The 20,582-nt window shown below is 40.0% G+C and overlaps 1 protein-coding gene across 1 annotated transcript in view; it reads right to left on the bottom strand.

Annotated features, from left to right (window-relative positions):
* Positions 1-3,206: 3,206 nt before the first annotated feature.
* The window catches only part of ZFAND6 (zinc finger AN1-type containing 6), a 37,686-nt gene continuing 20,310 nt past the window's right edge, over positions 3,207-20,582 (bottom strand). The window contains exons 3-7 of the mRNA XM_065641688.1: positions 15,270-15,439; positions 13,945-14,056; positions 11,828-11,928; positions 4,774-4,887; positions 3,207-4,184 (exon numbers count right to left, since the gene is read on the bottom strand). Coding sequence (XP_065497760.1) covers positions 4,036-4,184; positions 4,774-4,887; positions 11,828-11,928; positions 13,945-14,056; positions 15,270-15,420 — 627 coding nt within the window. The 5' untranslated portion in view covers positions 15,421-15,439 and the 3' untranslated portion in view covers positions 3,207-4,035. The remainder of the gene's footprint in view (positions 4,185-4,773; positions 4,888-11,827; positions 11,929-13,944; positions 14,057-15,269; positions 15,440-20,582) is intronic.

The following is a 20,582-nucleotide window of genomic DNA, read 5'->3' on the forward strand; positions in this document are numbered from 1 at the left end:
GCTGACCACCGAGCAGTCCCCACCTCCCGAGGAGGAAGATCCTCTCCAGATGTTGCAACCCAGAGCACAGCAGCACCAAATCCCACCCTCTGTCCTCAGCCCCAAACCAATCGCAGACCCATCTCCATCCCACCCCTCTGCTGAGGGTTAATTAGTGCCAGAGGTCAGCATGAGCCAGCAGCTCTTAACTGCTCCCAGTGACGTAGGGACCGGTGGAAAAAAACTCTTCCTGCTCGAGAAACCCGCATGTGAACCTGGGGCCCTTCTTCCTGCAGTTGGACTCGATAATCTTAAAGGTCTTTCCCAATCAAAATGATTCTATATGTGCACGACTGCGGGTGGGGGATCTGAGCAGACAGCTCCAAAACCAGGGGTAGTCCCTCTCATTTTACTTCCAAGGGGTCACTTACATGCCCAAGCGATGGTGAAACGATTATCCCCACACTGAGTTCTTCCAGCAGGAGCTCAGCAACCCTTGGGACATCACACACCTCACTGTGTGCTTTTTAGTTTTGAAATGCTGCACCTGATTTGAGTTCTTCCATTTTCTCCAGATAGCTCCAGCAGCTTAAAACAAGACATATTTGTGCAACCAACCACAAAAAGTGGAGAGGCTGGTCCCTCTGCTCCCCATCCCAACTGTCTCCCATCCACAGCAGAAAATTCACCCATATTCAGGAAAAGTAGAAAGTAATGAGGGAATATCCTTGCAATTAGAACTAAATAGCAAAGACCACCCCTTTTCAATAAAAAGGGTGAGATGCTTGCCACTGCCAAAGAACCTGTCTCTTGCTCAGCTTTTTTTTTTTTGGCAGAGAAGACTCATTAGAAGAGATGCAGCACACTGTATAGCCAGAGATTCAATGTGAAGTGACGCAACACCACTGATGACAGCCCATCTGTGACAGCTCTTCACAAGTGGAGACACAAGCTCACATGATGCTGGTTGAAAGGGGATCTTAGTGGAGGACAATGCCTAGCACAAACTTCTGTAAAATTTCCTGTAAAATTCCTGTATCTAAGGTACAACCCATTACACTGATTGTTGAAAAAGGTTTTAACACAATTAAGGGGGTTCACACCAAGGTCATGGGAATTGGGTGTAGAACTGCTCGTTCCAAAACCACTTTGAAAGCATGTTTCCAATACACACCATGTATCTTGAGAAGACAGATTCACTCAAGTGTTGTGTAGTGCTGCTAGTGTGCTGATATTAAAAAATTCATTTCCTAACCTCAAGCTGATGACACAAAACATGAAGCTTCACTACTTACCCATACTGAGAAGCAGATCGACCACAACAGCACAGAGCCAGTGCCAAAACAGAGACAACATGCAGTTCTTAAGCATTAGGGAAAGGTGGGTTTCCAGTCAAAATACAAGCTTATACACCAGGACCATACGCTCTTTCAGTATTCTTAGCTCTGAGAAACCTGCACAAGACAGGCCAGAGGAGGTTTATTGCTTTGAGAGTGACAGGAGTGACAGCAGAACTGCCCGATGCTGACCTGCCTCCCTGTCAGCGCTGCCATCGCCTTGAAAGGGAATTTTCCTCTGAGCAGTTACATTTCCTACCACATAACCGACAGCCAGAAGAGTTGTTGCTTCATAACAGGTAAAGGGAATGCGAACTCCAAAAGGTTTTTATTGTACTTTTTCTTCTTTCAGTCTCTTAGATACCAGAAAATATGAACAGGATCGGTTTCCCCTCATTGTGAAGTCTACAGCATCTCCTCTCTGCTGGGCACCATCAGCTGAAAGGTGGATTGGAGGGGAGGGCACATAAGGGAGAGAAAAAAAGATACTTTTAGGAAAAGGAGGAGACCAAACATAGGGAAAAGGGAGGAGTCAAACTGAGAAGGGAAGGATTACAGAACAGGGAAGCAGCAGCAAAGAGGAAAGCAAAACTGAGGAACACCCACACAAAGGAGAGGATGCTGCTGCTGTTCCATGCTCTGTGCTGTGGTAAGAGAAAGTTTAGCAAATGCTCTGAGAAAATACAGGATCTTTGACCCATAAAAAGGCAGACCATTACTGAAATGTGCCAGTATGAGTTATTTATTCCCTCCTCTACTATAAAAACCATGTACTTCATAGATTGTGGTTAAGTCATTTTTGCAAGCACAAGATACTTCATTTATTATTGGGTTTTGCAGATTACTGTCCACAGCTATCTGACAGAGGAAGCTCCTTCTGCTGCGTAGCATTTTTATGCTAAATGTAGTGCTTTATCTACTAATTGCCAGCCACAGCTTATAAAGAGCATTCCAAATTTTAAAGGATGTAGCCCAGCTTTGATTAAAAATTTAACATTTAAAATAAAGCCATGCAATCTCATTTATTTCACAAATGCTCTAAAGCAGCAGCAAGTCACCAAGTGAAATTTCAACTGCAGATCAGTACCATCTGGAAAGGAATTAGTTGTACTTTAGTGCACTGTTAAGTGTGGTGATAAGCAGCACTGAAGTTACCTACGGCACTACATAAACCACTCAACCTTTAAGTTATATAGGTGACCAGGGTGGATGGATGGTTGAAGCAGACACAGACTCTGATCTGCCAAGACAGGCAGTCTTAATTAACTCTGAGCATCCTCACAAGACAATAGAAGAACAATTCCCCCTACCTGCAGATCACTGACAAGCCCGTAGATCCACTAAGGAGCACGTGAAGGGTGGCTGTGGCAGCATTCAATGTTGAAGTCTACAGATACCAAACTTCAGGAGGACATCTTGCTGCAGAAACTGTCTCAAGAACCGTTCTCTCACCTAACTTCAAGAAATCTGTGCAGCGCTGTCAGACGCTGGATCACAAACCCCATGGCTGTATTTCCAAAAACCACATAAATGGATCCACAGCCTTGTCACCGGCCACATCTGTGCTACCTGCAGGTCTGCCCCCAACTGAAGGACATTGTCACAAATTACCCCAACTCCTGCACAGAGTGACACTGCACAGGAAGCACAGAGAACTCCCTGCGCAGAATGTATCGACACACAAGCTCGAAAGCTGCTGGAAACTCTGGTCTCTGATAGTCACAGGTGAAAAGGTAAAAAAAAAAAAAAGTCAGAAGTTAGCTGGAATTGGGATATATGTGGTCTCTGTGAACAAATACACTCTAAGTAAAGGAACCACCAATAGAGGGTCCCCATGAAATCAAAACAAGAGAAATCCAAATTACAGATGCTAGTGACAGCCACAGGGGCTCCAATTCTTTTAAATTTTATTTAATCAAAGTTAAGACGTGGATAAACATAAATACAGCACAGGTACTTCAGATCATTCTTCATATTTGTGTACAGACAGACTGGTGGATGTAATCCCAATGAAACCTGCAGTCAATGAAGTGCATACAGCCTTCCCCCCCACACACACAAAAACAAAACCCAATTTAAAAAAAAAGGAAAAAAAAACCCACCAAAACACGCAGACAATCTCAGCACACGCTCTCATTACAAATGATTCATACATAAATAGGTAGAGGGTGCAAACAAGCTAATATGCAAACATGTATAACCTCTCGTTAATGGGAAAAACAAAAACAAAAAAACAGAAGCAGCCATAATGATTAAAATACATTCAGTTACTGATAACTAGTTGTCCCATACAAGGCATTATCAAAAAAAGGAAATTGTGCTGCAGAGAAAAGCTATATACAACAAGAAAATAAACTGCAAAGTTAATGCATGCATGTTTTATCCTGGAAAAGCACAGCCCTCCAATATTTTCTCCACATTTGTTATAAAAGCCCTCTGCACTTAACTAAAATTAAAATGATCTTAAAGGATAATACTTGTAAAGTTTACTTAAGTCTTCAGCCACAGAAAACTGCAATGAAAATAAATGTTCAGAGTCATTTTCGAAACAAACAAAAAAAAAACAAAACCAAAAAAATCTATTCATCTGATGACATGCATGATTAAAAGGTCTAGGCAAGATACACTGCTCTACATTCCTGATGACTAAGGAAAGAAGCTCAAGTCAATTTAATCTGCAGATGGTCAGAGGATTTTGTATTCCAGCAGAAGCAGCAGTTCAGATCTTCTGGATCTTTTCCCCAACAACTACAGGATTCTCTTTTCTGATTTTCTCAGCAGCATCGGCTTTGTAGTTGTAAGAGCAACTGTGTACATCTGAATAACGGTGCATACCACAGTAAACATTTCCACACCGACACTCAAACCCTGTGGACAGAAATATTAGCTTAGACATTTCAACATTCTTAATTATACGGGTTTGTTTTAAAACCTGAATCGTGTTCACTCACTAGCAATAAATGTCAGTCACCACTGTCAATCAGCCAAAGGGCCTCTGCTGCAGAAAGCATAAGAATCACAAATAATACATTTTTAAACAATTACAGCAAAATTTGACTTGACCATTCCTTCGTATCGCATGACACACAACACATCCCTGGAGACCTCCTGCCCTTTTTCTTTGTTTAGGAATCTTCACCTAGAAGAACTCAAGTTTTCTTAGGCCCTTTCACTGAATCACCGCAAAGCCAGTTAGTGAACAGCAGCAAACTATCATCCAATTCCTCAGCTAAGCAGACTTGCAAAAGGGAAGTATTGGGAATTACGAATTTCAATTAAAGACAGGAAGCTGAAAAACAAAATCCATGAATGACTAAGTCTAGTAAGAGCCAAGCTGAAAGCAGCTTTGGCCAAGTTCTGTTTCAAATCAACAACATCAAGATGACCACGGACCCTACAAAGGTCCAAAGCGTAACCGAGTCTCCCTTTAAGAAAAGGTGAAATCAGAATTTCTTACCAGTAAGTCCAACCTTCTTCCTGCACATGAAACAACGATTCTTTTTCTGTTTTGGTTTGTCAAGTGACTTGTCTTGTTCTTCAGGTGTAGGCTCTGCGTTCTCTGACGCTGAAGCTAACATTAAAAAAGTTAATGAGAACAACGGAAAAAAAAAAAGTCTGTCTCTCTCCCCTTCTTCTGTTTAAGTCATACAATAATCTAAAGCCCAAGTTGTAAATTTACAAGTTCTGGGGTTAGCCACTTTGCTGCAGCTTCCGTGTCAGAAATGTAATGGACTCTTCAGTAACTGTATTCCCTCTAGACCTTCAATCTCATTTAAGGAGTGAATTCGCTGAGTGCTCAAAGTTCATGGTAAAAAATAGCACAAAGAAACATAAAAATTAAAGTTTGAGAGTAAGATTCAAAGAGGTCAGATTTGGTAACAGAATGAATATCCAACACCGAATATTTCCCTACCAGTGTTACTAGTCCAGTTCCCAAAATCTGCTTATAAGCAGCATTGTACTTATTAGGATCAGTTGAGTAAAACACTCATATCAAATCAACATTATTTTTGCTGAAGGCTGCAGTACCGAGGCCACACAAAATGCAGTGTTTCAGAACAGTCTCTACCACTGTGATGCTGCTAATCTTGCACATCTGGAAAAAACCTGCAGATGGGCTATCGACTACCTGGGGTGAAAAAACGATCGGCTCGAGACACAGACTTGCAGGGAGGACACACACTACCCTGAAACCCAGATGGAAGCAGGTAAACACCTCATTTTAAAGACAACTTTGCACCTACTTTAATATTCTCTCACATCTGAAGGAGATAGGTTACAGGTTGTGTGGGAGAATATAAACAAGCAATGGTAGTATTAGCCTGACCCAGGTAAAAATAGAAATTGGCTGCTTTTCCTCAAGTATTTGCACATTCCTTACATTACAAAACAGAAATAGAAACCAAAAAAACCCAACTGCATTTCAAGAATGGCTCAGAGCCAATCTCCGCCTTCCAGCCCATTGCTAGACCACAGCAGGACAAGTCTCCAGTGAGTAAGGTACACAGAAGCCAGGAGTATTTGCAGCAAAGAACAAGAGCAAGCTCCAGGAAAGAGCAGTGTCAGTGGAAGCAGAGCCAGAAGCGGCGCCGTGGAGAAGGGGATACAGCAGCACGGCCAGACATTTGTCAGGGAAAAAGCTGCAGCATCTCAGTGCAGCTGGACTTTTGTTAGATGGAGACTGTCAGATGCAGCTCTGTGCTAGTTCTACGCCAGCCGACTGCTGTTCTGCATAATGATTTTCCCTGTGCTGCTATTCTGATGACTTTTTTTTAAAAAAAGGAAAGGACGCTTTGCGTCTTTGCGATGTATCAAAACAGTGTAGTCAGTACCAAGTATCAATAGGCAGCAAAATACCTGACCTCCTGCAAGGACTTTGCCAAGTGGACAGTATATGCCAAAGGTTAATCTAGCAAAGATAGGCTGCTACACATGGTTTATTAAACTATTTATAATCATCATGTTACAAGCAGCGCTTTTCTTTTTCCAGAAGCATATAAGAATTGATAGTTTGCAAAAAATGGTTCAATGGCTTTAAATGGCTTTTAAAGGGCATATTTCTGAGTGGACAGGTAATATCCAAAGGTTTGCCAGATAATCGAAAGCAGTAAGGATTGAAAGATAAGTAACAAAAGTGGTAAGACTTACTCAAATCAACTCTTGCTTTCTTATACAGGACATTTCAGTGTTTATTAATTCATTAAGAAAGTTTCATGCCATGAATTAGTGTTCAGCAGCCAACACTCTCAAGTTTGCATTTCCTGTTGTAGCAAAATCCAGTTACCTCAATACAAATTCTACTAAAAGCCGCTGTAACTATTAGCTAAATTTAGGAAAAACTGGCACTGTTCCCTGCATAAAAAGGCGCTCTAACACATACTTAGATTTTCTTTGTGTGTATGGCTCTCACATCAAATGGGTTTAAAATATTTAAGGGCTGCTGTTCACTGTAGAACTGAGTGGGAAGATTCTTCTACTGCTGCCACGAGTCACTTTGTATCTACTGTAGTAACTAGTTTTTTACCTCAATTTGCTTTTGCATAGAAGCCAGAGATTTGACTCAAAATCCTCTCTGATAATCGTGAATACCCTGACCACTAAGCCACCTTTAGATGACAAAGTGCCCGTGTTTAGTGCTCTGTCTATAAACTATCTGTGATGAATACAACAAAAAATAGGCAGGTAAAATGTGATACGAGCTTGGAGTTCAGAGGAAACACGTTGCAGCCCCTCCTGGCTCCTGTACTTTGTCTGGGCTCAGGATGCTGCCGCCTGCTTTGCTTGAACCAATTCCCAGCTGCTCCCAGCCCCAGCTCTGCCTTCCATTGGAGAACAGAAGCACCGGCAGCACCAGTACAAGCTGCCAACTAACCAAGAAAGACTGCAGCACGAACACACACTAATTTTTCTGGAGCTGACAAGTCACGTTGGCTGCTGGAAGTTCCCTGTTTTACAGGGCATGTTCTTAGCTGATCAAAACAAGCAGAGCCTGGATTTCCTCCTGAACGCAGAAGCTTTTGCTACTGCTTTGCTTGTGCCAACCCTGCTTGAACTTCAGTGTCCTCCAGCTGACTCTGAAAACAGCACCCGTGAGATCCAGCACAGCCCGACCCTGCAGCCCTGGGGGACAAGGCGGAACGTTTGCTGCAAGGCTCCTCACACCTCAGCTGTTCTCTCCTCTCCCCCTACCCTCAAAGTTTTACGTTTATCATCCCTGTATTACCAGACAGAGCTTCTCAAAGAAAGAGGTTCCTCATCACCACAGGAAGAGTATTTACGTTTATTTACCTCTTAAGTATGTCTGACCAGACCTAGGAAGAACACCGCCCACTGTTCTGGTGTTAGGAAGAGGCAAATTTTAAAAGTTACATAAAAGTACACTTACCTACAGAACTTAGTTTTAAATCTTTCTTGTGAATGTGTTGTCTCTCCCTGGAGCATTCATCTAGTAAGTCAGGATATCCTGCATTATTTTCTATGCTCATATCATAATCATACTCTACCTCCGAGGCCCTGGTACCATCACAAAAACCTGAAATATTCATCAGTACCTTTCCAATTGTGTCTCTGAGCTAGACCTGATAAGGTCCACTGAAGTTCATGCCATTAGCTCAACAGCATTCACCTTAGGCCCAGGTTATCTCCATGTAAAATTCCATAGCAACTTAATAGTTTTAATATCGATTCTTTAAACTACGTCAGCAATGACTGAATTTTTGAACTGTTCTACCTTACAAAAATCCTGTATGAGTGCAAAACCAGGTGACTTCACTGAGAACAGTCATGTACCTTTTAGTTAGCTAAATCTTCGTTTAGTATTTTGACTTTTCAAACTACTAACCACACCATATTACATGACTGATTGCATTTTGCAATACTAATATATGGACCTCTCTAATTTAGCAATGAGTAGGAAAATCAGAGTGGCTGTTTTGGTTCTGTGAAATTTTCAGCATCAAAGAGGCTAAAAACCTCACCCCTTAATACAATTTATACTTTTAGCCCTATGTTCTTGAGTTGTAAGAGCTTCATAATGTACGTGGTAGAATGCCTTCCATGACCAGTTTCATTTACCTTTAAAAACCTCCCTGAAATATAAAACATGAATCCCAACCTCGATGCTTTTCAACTCATTAATCCTAGAGAAGTGAAATGCCTCTTCACCCACTTGCAGTCTTGCCAGGAGGCAGCCCCGTTAATCCTTAAGTGGACAAATAGAGACTCTGTACTGGCTAAACCCAACAGGGCTGTCACTTTGAGCGAAAGGTACATCAGCCCACAAGGAAAACTAAAATGGGCTGAAAAGATGTTCAGAAGAAAGCTGCTACAAGAGCTGGATTGTACCCTAATGTGTTTCATCTTAGGTCATCGTTAATGGTATGTTTGTGACTTTTAAGAGCACTAAACTTAAAAATAATAGCCACTACCTAGTGTCTGGGCTCTTTGTAGTGTTCAGTACCTATAAGCATTATGACACAATCACTAAATGTAAAATCTAGATTAACATATTCTATAGTTTTCCTCTATTTCTTTTGGAATGCATAAGTCCCATGAAGACAAATCCAAACGGCTCTTTGGGATTTTTATCCCTTTGTAGTTCTAGCTTGTCTGCAAATAGCAAGGACTGTGTGCACACACCTCAAGTCCCATTTATCTGTCTGCTTGAAAAAATAATAATAGTAATCTAAGAAATCCTAACTATTCTCACATTCTTTCATTCATTGTTATTGTAGCCAAGTAAATTTTGTTAAACAGCAAGTTAAGGGCACCTCAACTACATACAACTACAACAGACTGCTTTACTATACAAATAGTGTAAAACAATTTGCTCCAGAACAGACATTCCAAAGCAGCAAGATTTTTATCAGACTAAACACTAAGCCAATTATCAAATCAGACAATTTCTTTTTTTCCTCCTCTACATCAACATAAGTAGCATAATAAGTTCTTCAGTCTGGGACCAACTCCCACAGTTCTATGACTTTTTATGCTACAAAGCCTGACAATACTAAACTTTGATTCACACATTTCTATGACATTCTTGTCAGCAGCCTAAAATTCAAATTCTGAATGATGTGACAAAACAAAAAAACCCACAACTTCGGGATGCACATTAGTGACAACAATTCAATGAAATCCACTTAACATCCATTATATGCTGTTTTCTTTACAAACTTATACTTTTAAAGTATTTTAAATATTTTAAAATTGGAAACACCCGATTTACTATGATTTTCAGTTAAGGGATAGCACAGAAGCTACTCTTCAGAAAATGAGGCTGACCCTGCCACAGTGAGTTATAAATAGGGATTGTAATTTAGAACTGCAATTACATGGTGGTGGTGTTCTTAGTTTAGAATCACTGTGGTACAAAGAAATGGACACAGCTGACTACTTTAAACACCTAATATAGGTTGATCCTTGAAACACATACGGTAAAATGCAAATATGCTCCTGAAATCAAAGCTTCTAGCTGAGAAACCTATTTTATCTTCTCATAGGGAGAATTAGCTGTAAAGAATTAGAAGTAGCACAAATTTATCCAAATGGGTAAGAAGAGAGACATTCCTCTGAAAACTTGCTGGGAAAAGTCTTTTCACAGGCCCAAGTCACCTCACAGTATAAGAAAAGATAAATATAAAAAAATATATTATATTTTTTATATATATATATATATTTTATATATATTTTTATATATATATATTTTATATATATTTTTATATATATATATATATATATAAAAAAATATTAAAAAATAAAGCACTCCCTCCTCCTCCGGCTCCCGGTGAAAAGACAGTGGATGCTGCAAACAGAGTTTCAATTTACAGCTAAGCCACATAAATAAGACACACGTAAACAGAGACTAATTCAGGCCTGGATGGAAAATGAAGAATCATAAGACTAACAGGAAGAAAAAAAAAAAAAGGTAGTAGCAAGATCAGCTTACAGAAGTTGCCATTATGTTCTCTGATATATGCCACATCCTAACAGTGTAAACCTGCAGTGCAATAATGTTGCTGTGCCTCACCCAGCTGTTCTACTACTGTGGCTCCAAGAAGGGGATGTACCTGCACTGGAGGCCTCACAGCTGCCATGCAGCATGTCCCTGCTGCCCCACACTGCAAAACAGGGACAAAAGTAGAGCCATGTCTATTAATCAGAGGTGTATCAACTCAAAATGTAGCTTGAGAACCTACCTTTGCTGTGCAAATATACAGAACTTAAGCAGCATGAGCCTTTTCAGCACTTGGTCTTCTCCCAAGCTGGGTAAGGCCAGACATCATTGATGGGTATTAAGAGCACAGCTCATGTGCATTGTCAAAACCGAGGCAACAAGAGCTCTCAGCTCCAAAAAACAAGCTATGTAGCAGGTATTAGAACACGCCTAGAACATATCTTGTTTCTAATAATTGACACCTCAAAGGCTAGCACAAAACGGCACTAGCATTAAAGCCTTTTCCAGAGTGTTTCAGCTACTGTTTATGTGACCGAGGAGGTGGCCGCAGCACAGGAGCTGAATAATGAGACTTCAATTCCACCCGACAAAGGGAAAGGCTCAGGTTTAGAAAAGTATCAGGTTTAGAAAGTATGAAAACTTATACTTAGCACCTTTAAGTGGAATTACATGTTGTATCTGTAGAAAACTCAGACTCCTCTATTTAGACTACTCTACCGAAACATAACTCTACCCACTAAAGCCTTAGCTGTGTCAGCAGAAGACAGCTTATTGACTTACCTTTAAACACCTTTTATAATGTCTACAGATTACAAGTCTGAGCAAATTTTGTATACTATCTTGCATTTTTTCATTTTCCTAAGAAATACTATTAAAAATTCTTTAGTTCTAAGCTCTGCAAGCCTGCGCATAAAAAGAAAAAAAAAAAGAAAAAATACCTTTACATTATACCAGCAATAAGGATTTTAGGTCAATATAGTTATAACTCATCCACTCAGACATTTTCCTTCAAGAAATCAGAGTTTGTGGCTTAGTATTTTTATATTTGATCGAGTGAATTTCAGTGGGTCAAAATATTTCACCACTACAGTTCATAGGTGGAAGGTTCTTTTATAGGTGTTTCATGCTTATACAAGATACTAACACTGTTCTTATAATGGCTATGTCATAATACCCTCTATCACAAATATGCTCGTAAACTTCTGCGATATTTGCTGCAAATGACTACTCTGAGAAGAAGCAGATACTCAAAACTCTACTTACATGTAATAGCTGTGGCATAAAGACAGAGCAGCAGATTGATTTACGATTCGCATTTCTAAAACCAATTAAAACACTTACTAGAGCAGATACTGAAATTGCTAGTTAAACATATAAAAAATTCAGTTTAAGACTTGCCTTTTAAGAAAAGAAAGTTTATCCTTACTTTGCCTTCTGCTTTCACAGAATTTTGGGGGTTGAGAATAAGCCATCTCTTGAATAGGAGTATATTAAGAACAGTTAAAGTTTTAAAAACATTATTCCTAAGTTCTGTCTCTGAAAACTAGGCACCAACCTTGCAAGTCTTCTGTCTCAGGTACTGTTTTGTCCACAGCTGAACTATCCGCTTGGGATGATGCTACAGATTCTGTTAAAAGTGACTGACTTGACACAGGACTGGGGGGCAAAAAAAACAGTTATGATTTTTATGAGGCACGTCCATGTTCTATAGAGCATTCCTGAAAGAAATACATTAGAGTAAGTCTTGAGGAAAGAACATGACAAAACTCTTCACTCTGAAGTTGCTTAAAAACACCACAGTGTCTAAGAATACTGGACAATCTGAAGTGATGAAAAATAAACATTTTTGCATTAATATTAAACGCAATAAACCAGTTCAACTATAAAAAGGGAAAAAAATATTTTGGGATATTTTGGCATACCATCCTTCCACACAGAAGCAACAATGCAACATTCAATATGCAAGGATTTTTGTAACGTAAGTCAGCAAGATAATTGTAGAGGAGCTACTTTTGGTGTTCTAGTGATATGAACAAGAAAATTGCAGCATGTCAATGTTTCCAGTAATAAAGCATCTGCAGCTGTACACAGAACCCCTTTGATTTTTACAGTGTAAAGTGGTGCTGCCCAGACTTCCCAACCCTGCCAGCAACACTGCTAAAATCACATAATGGCTGAAAACTCAGAGGAGAACACCCAGGCTAGTGATGGGAGATTCAGCACCAGCCACCTGCAGCCAAACGGCCCCTCCAGCAGCTCCACCATGGAACAAGACAGAGCCCAAGTCCCAGTCCAGCGGTGGCTCTACCCCATTTGCCCAATTTCTCCCTTTCCACGTAGGGATCTGCTCTGAATCCAAGAAATTGCATGTAGATCTTGAACTGCAGGTTTTGTCACCAACAGAAGGGCACTGTCAATTTTGTAGACCTATCATAACTCTGAGTTATTAACAGCGACTAAAGTTGAATACCTGCCTTTATTTTGGAAAAAAGAACAAGTCACACTGATTTTTTGAAGTGCAAGTCTAAAAGCAACCATCCATTCATTCCTCCTGTAACCAGTAATCAAGCTAGTGATCAAACAGATACTTTTTTTCTCTTTCATGGGATTATAAAGATTTTGTGAGAAAACAAACCCAAGGCACTGTAATTGCTTTGCCTTTGTGTATTGACCTGGATAAATTCTGACACCCCCCCCCTCCCCCATATACCAGAAGAGTTTTATCAGAGTAAGGTTCTATTTTCTACCCCAATTAGAAATCCCAGAATGGAAAGAACAAATATAGCATCAAGCATGGCACCTAGCGCTCAGTTCATATGCAGGATCCAAGCATGAGGTGACACCTCCTATAAAAAGCCAAGGGGCAGAAAACACAGTCTGAACAGAATCAGCCAACAATAACTTTATGAAATCACCCTCAGCCTGTGTTTTACTACAATCTGATTTTTAAAGGAAAGTCTGCATGAATACTACTGCAAGTTGGCTTCCACAGTATAACACACTAACATTTTTCACCCTAAAAATTTCCAAAGCACTTAAGTTGCTGTTGGTTGTGTCATTCTAAATTGAAATGCAGCCACTAAATATAAACAAATATTTCACTTTTACAAATGGAGAGCACTTAGTAAGTCTGAGTGATTAACAAGAGGACATTATGTCTCCTTGAATAATCCAGCTGGAAATTACTTGTTTAATAAGAAATCAGTTCAGTAGCACAACTTGTACTAAGATCCAGATATCCTTCCCCTGTTCTAGAAGGCTCCACTTTTCACAAAGCAACCAGTTTGTTAAGATACTATAATACATTTATTTATGAGAGTTCTAGTCAACAGCTTTCTGCCATTTTACAAAGTCCTCTAAGATGGAAAGAGCTCTCCTTTGGTAAATGTACAACCAACTGCACATTGTGGAGTCAGAAGACTAGCCAGGCAAATCTCTGTAGAACAGCATGAAGCTGGCAATGCTCCTATTTGAGGCTAAATTCTAAAGATTAATTTGCATTTGAATGCAAGACCAGCTACTATTTACTGGGAGATTCCATGTTTTCAAGTTAGCAGTTAAATCTTACACGTTTTCCTAATCCAGGTCCTAGCGTTCAATTATGCAGCATCAGTACAATTCAGATACAGATTTTTATGTAAAAACACAAAATAACAGGCAAAACCAGCTTACCTTGGCTGCATAGATGGAGTTGATGTAGAATCTAAAGCTGACTGAGTTTCCTGGGCGCTGCTTTCTGTGCACTGAACCGGTAAGGACTCGGTTATACTACTGACAGAAGTCGCTGGAAGGAAGACACCAATGTGAAATGTGTTATACTGCTTCCTGGGATTACTAAAGTTACACAGTCAATTTTTTTTTTTTTACTCTCATGACACCAGCCAGTAAAGTAACTGAATGTCAGCCTATATCATAATGAAACATAATTCTGCAAAAAAAGTCATTATGTTTGGCCATATTGTGATCACGTTCCAGCCCCAGACCCCTAGAAGTTACAGAGCATAAAACATGAAGCTGGAGCTTTAAAACAGTTACTATTTTCTGCTAATTAAAGCATCTACAAACATCTTTCTCAGCATACACTGTAGTACTCTGACAAAAGCTTAATTTTTGTTTAAGAAACCAAGATGGATCTATGAGAAACAGCAGTGTAGCATTCCAATGCCAACAGAGGATCCACGTTGAAGTTGCAGAACCTAGAGCCCCAGATTTCAACAGAAGCTACTACTTCAGTTTTAAAAGTCAAGTTAATATTAGAGCCAAGGAGGAAAGTTTTCAAAGGTGCACCATGAGATTCCTCGCAGTCAGGATCCAGAAGAGACATTTTCAGAGCTCCAGGGAAGCTTTCCCTAACCCTCCATCCCCCAGCAGAACATGCTGAAGTTGAATATAACAGGGTGAACAGAGCAGAGAACGGATCCTCCTTCTGGAGGCACTATCATTAATTTAAAGTGGGAAGAATCCCCTAGCTTTATTTCTAGAGAGTGGATGTAGGAAGACAGCATTTATTTCAACGGGAAATGTGCTTTGTAGGAAAGACCACAATACATGGAGCACTCGGCCAAAAAGGAAGTTAGGAGAAACTATTCCTATAAAGTGTCTACAGGTTAATCCTTCAGCATCAGGCTGCAGAAATTAAATACCTTTATTTTAAATGCTTTTCACAAGCATTCGCCAAGCTAAATGTTATCTCTACTGTCAGTAATTTCAGGAAAAATACGTTGGTATAGTATTTTTTATGCATTTTTCTATCTTCCAATCGGAAACACTCAGATTAATATAAAAAGGGGTTTGCAAGAGTCTGCTTCTGAGGAGATTAATCACAGCACAATTATATTACAAGCGTTTTATCTGAGTTCATTCCATAAGGTAAGATACCTGTATAAAATGGTTTGCACTAATGCTTCTATACTTTTAGTATTTGGACATGATCAAGAAGCTGCTGTCTGCTGTGCCATTTTGAGTTGTCCAAACACAAGTACGTTGGCGTTACTTACCAGGAGGGCTAATTCTACCATTACTGTTCTGCCTTTGAAGATGTTCTTTGTAGCACACCGAACACATTCCGTTTGTACGAGGGTTCCCATAAAATCCGCAACCAGTGGAACACAGCATAGGCACTTGGCTACGGTTAGTTTCTTGAGCCATTTTCCCTTCTTCTATAAACCTGAAATTGATATATACAACTCAGTGTTTAGAGACCTGAGAAAACTCTTCTTTTACAGTTGACATTTGAAAATCTGGAGTTTCCCACAGCTCAGCAAAAAGATCTTCTAGAAAAGATGTCTTGCGGGTAACTCAACGCCCTTTCCTAAGAAGTCTATAAAGTCTGTCCAATAATACAAATACAGCCATATGTATGCTTTGCATACACGCAGACGCTTTCAGCATCACCACTCTATAGTCAATATACAGCCTGCAAAGAAAAGTCATTTTAGAAAATACTGAGAGTATCAACTGCTGCCAGCAGTAAGTTACAGAGAGGCAGGGGAGGGGGACACCTACACTGAACTCCTCTTGAAACCTGAACACCTGATACTGTGAATGAGAATTATAAAATGAAAGACACGTATGGTAACATGCTTGCTTACTGCATAATAATTGTAATTAACAGTCATATGAATTCACAAGTTACAATTAAGTCACTGTGTCATTAGTGAAGGACAACACAACTACTTACCACAAAACCCGTAGTATCATTTTTCACATGCAAAAATAAAACCCTTTTCAGTCAAAAGTATTAGACTAGGTACAAATACCTCCTATATATCAATTTTGTGTGCAAATACACTAGAAGTGAGAAATAAGAGAAATATCAAGCCAATCCATGTAACATCCTTAGATTTAGTTTTCATAAACACTGTACAGTTTGTATTTGTTGTCCCTGGCTTGAAAAGGTCTGTAAACCTTCTTAACACAAGAAAATTATAGCAAATGACTATTTTCAATGTTGTTCTGAGACTCAAATGCTCTAACCTGTAAATCAGTTAACATCTATCACTCAGTGAGATAAAATTAATTTTCCATTTTTTGCCCCATCCATAAATATATTCTCGCCCTTTTTCACATCAGTTTTGAAAGAAAAAAAAAGCTTCTCATTAAGAAACTGAGTACCTCAAGATATCAATTATTTTGTTTGAGATCAACTTAGATCTACCATTTTATACTTCCTGATTGATTAAAAATTAGGCTGAAGCATGGGTAACTTTAACTCTTGCAGGTCAAACCAAACAAAAGCAATACTGCTGAAAAAAGTAACACCAGTATATATTTCAAAAGCAAAGAAAAGAAAATCCAGAGGGGAAGGGGTTTCAAGATGTGTGAATACTTCACCAATTGCCAAGTTATAAAACTAGATTAAACCACAGTAAGAAGTACACCAGGGTAAAGAGATTCCTTTTACGTAAGGTGTATTTGAAGCCAAATACAAACAAGTTTCCAATTATTTTGTTTTTAACAAATATGCTCATCCCCTCTCACACCCACTCCCATTGCATTTTGGTTTTATCTGCCCAACACATATGAAATTGATACCTCAAAAGCAAACCCCTGGGTTACAAAGCTGACTGTCATTTTTGTGTTGCTGTTAAGTCTCCTGTTCACAGCAGTAAGATACTCTATTCTAAGGATGAGACAGTAGTCAAGATGAAAGACAAGGAAGATGTACAGGCAATAAGATTAAAAAAAAATCTGATAGTATCTTATTCAGCTTCAACCTGCAATTAAGCTTATTTCAGCTGTTTGACTGTACTCCCCCACCCCAATATAGAAGCATTTGCTTTCGACATACAAAGCCCCCATTGACCTCAAACAACAGCTAAATTTGATTTTGCTGAAGTATTGTACTTGTAGCAGAAAGAGCACTTTCATTCCTGCCTTTCTCCAGACAGCCATTCCCAATGAAACTGCAAGTCCTGCATGTGGGAATTCAATTCTTACACTGGGCGCAACCTTCAGTGAAGCCATTTCAGGAGAATATAAAAGAACATAAGTTGTCTGTGCTTTGGTAACTCAAACCAATTTAAAGATGAAACCTTACGCAAGTCACTCTTGTCATAGAATGTTTAAGATTGAAAGACTAATTAAAAAAACCCAAAAAACAAAAACCACTTTGGATAGATTATTTCAAGGGCTAATAGAGATTCAATGTCACAATACAAGTATTAATCCTTCTAATTTTAGACAGCAGCACATTAAATGAACCCTACCACACTAACTTTCAAAATTTACTATGATTGCCTTTCTGTTTAATAGTTTTAGCTTCAAACATCACACAGAAACTCAATAACAGCACCAGTGCCTAATTTTCTTATTCCCCAACACAACTGTTGCTGAAGGGACCAGGTGCTAATGCAATCACAGCATAACAATCCCTAACGCGGACATAAAAAAGAAAAAGGTCTGCTCCAATTCAATAAACAAATTGTGAAAGGTGCACAAAGATGCCCAGAAGAAAAACAAGAAAAGCTGGACTGAGTTCCAGCTAAGCCAGTTCACAAGTTCATTAACCAGCGGATCCTGCCACCAGCCAAAGCACAAGCCACTGGCATGAGGCTCCAGAACACTTAAATCTCCAACGGGAAGTGCCAGGGATTCTCCTGAAGAGTCTGAATAAAAGCCACAGGAAGCACAAGATCCTTCATTGGTTGCTAATACTTGGGGAACAATGGACAAGAGATAGGATCAAACTGATGCAATGTTACAAAGTCAAATGAGACAGAAGCTGAACTAATACAACAGCTGGGTGCCCACACCAGCTCCAGCACTCAGCTGGACCCTCACTGACCCAATTAGTTCCCTGATCCATCGGGGGCGGGGGGGAAAAAAGAGGCCATCACCACCATAAAAAGTTTTCTGACAGTTCAGTGAGCAAAACCAGTACATACAGAAGGAAAAAAAAAAAAAAAAAAAAGACACCACGCACAGAGAAAAATCTCTGGAATTGATGGGAGGGATGACGTGTGACCAGGAGGGACAACACACAAGGGACCACCTCTTCCAGCAGCCTGTAAGCTCCTAGCTAAAATGGTTGAAGTGATCTGTCCAAACCCCAAAGCCAAAGAATGCCAAACCAGTATAATAAGCTCTTCCTCCTCAGCTTCTCACTCCCCCTCCCATGGACCAAAATGAATCGAGGAAGAGACCCAACTTAGAAAGCCAAGTACTCCATCTTTTGCCAGTTGATTTTAACAAAGGACTAGTTTCTGAGCTTGGGCTTACCACGCATGGTGTTTGTGCATGAGAGGGTCTAGATGAAGAGGCGTGGAACCACTTGTTTCAGCAGCAGAGCAGGCTTGGAGCATTAGGAGAGCTACTAGCCAAAAACAGGCATTGAAAATGTAAGGAAATAGAGATCCAGGTACTGGTGGTTCCTGCCACCGTCCTTCAGCCACGGCTCTCCTGTCCACATCCACATTGCACAAGGGTGAAGGCCAAGATGACACAGCACTGTGCCTTGGGGACTTTTCTTCCTCACCACTAGGGCTTGGTAAGAGTCAAACAGCCGCACAGGGAGCAACCCCACTCTGTCCCCATCTCAAATGTGAACAGCAGGAGATCACTGAACAGATGTTTTGGGGGGAGGGAAGACCTCTCACCGCAGTTCTTGGTTCAGCTTCAGCTGATTTTTTGTTTCAAAACCGTCCATGATTCCTCATGCAGGAAGATATATAGCATCACACATGCCAGGAATGGTGGGCTGTCACTGAAACTGCACCCTTGGAAACGAATGAGTCTCTGGCAGCCCCTGCTGCGCACCCCCACCCCTTCCTCCAGTCATATCAGCTCATCCACCTGATTGAAAAAACAGGAATATTTATTCTGGTGGACTGGAGAGACTGCTGATCTGAAAGATCAACAATAGAGAACTGACATCCAGTGCAAAGGAAGTGACAAGGCTAAAAATAGGATGACCCTTTTTAGGGGCAGCTAGCCCTTGCTGAGCATCAAGCCTACCATAAAATACATTGCAAGTGCATACCCTATCCATAGCTTCAAACCGGTCTCCAAGCTTGGCTTCAGTACAAAACTTGAAGCAACTTCATAGCTGAAATGACAGCAAACTCTTGGGATCAACATGGCTACGTGTACATTCTGCTCGGTTTGAGGTGTCACAAGCAAATATGGAGCTTGGAAAACTGCTGGGGAAACCTCCAGGTTCTGCCGGTTCCCTCCAAGCTGTGCTTGCAGAATGTTCATAGGGTCATCCTGTCACTTCAAATGCAGAATTGATTCATCTTAGAGGAGGAAAAAAAACCAAAACCAAACCAACCAACACAAAAAATAAATGAAACAAACAAAACCAACCAAAAACCCAAACCACCAAACTCTTTACAATATTTTAAGTATGTTCCCTGCTTTGTTCTACATTATAGTTGTATAACCAGTTGTATGAGCACTACTGAGGGAAGCATACCAAAGGAAAGGGCAAAAGCCTTAAAAAAACCAAACACCTCAACATCCACTTTGTTGAAGACTATGGAATAAATGTCCTGGTTTTAGATTAGCTAAAAAATTGTTAAACTCAAGCAAAAATTACATCTGGTAATTTTCTTCTCAATACAAAAATATTTATTGTCACTAGAAGCCTGCAGAGCTATGTGCTATCATGCCAAGTCCTTCTTTTCCTACAAATTCAATGCTTAAATGCTGCCCATTCCTTTCACTCCTCTCATACACAGATATCTTCATACATCTAGAAGGCCTGACCCAACAATATCTCTCATACAACTAATACAATAGCCTGCTGCTACAGGTCCCCTTCATCGGTACACATCCTCAGAGAGTAAATTATCCCCTGTACCAAGCAACAACCACAAAGAACCATATAAAGGGACATTCCTGATTATAAAACGTATATAGAGCTGAAGCTGTGTAAACACTAAAACAGGGCAAGTATTGCATATCAGGTTCTCTAGGAAGAGCCATCTCTTCCAAGACTCTGCAAAACAAGTAATATATTTATGTATATCCCTTCCGCACAGAACAGGCACCATGGTATTTGTCTTTTTTCCTTTTAATTAAAATGTTTATTTGCTACTAGTTACTGATATCCTTGCTTTATAGACTTCAAACGTTAATCAGTAAGATCAGAGAGAGCAGCATTTAGCAGGATTAAATACATAAGGTTCAGGAATAATCCCTTTTTTCTCCCGCCTCTCAAAAAGAAAAAAATCCTGCACAGAAGTCAGTCACTTGAATTCTAGTTGTCCTCATACTTCCAAGCTGTGGGTAAGGAAAGTGAGCAGATCCTTGCATCCACTACCCTGGCTGAAATAGTGTCTTGTGTTCTGCAAACACTCCTACAATTC

This window comes from Caloenas nicobarica, chromosome 10 (genome assembly GCF_036013445.1).
Source record: "Caloenas nicobarica isolate bCalNic1 chromosome 10, bCalNic1.hap1, whole genome shotgun sequence".
NCBI classification, from domain to species: Eukaryota; Metazoa; Chordata; class Aves; order Columbiformes; family Columbidae; genus Caloenas; species Caloenas nicobarica.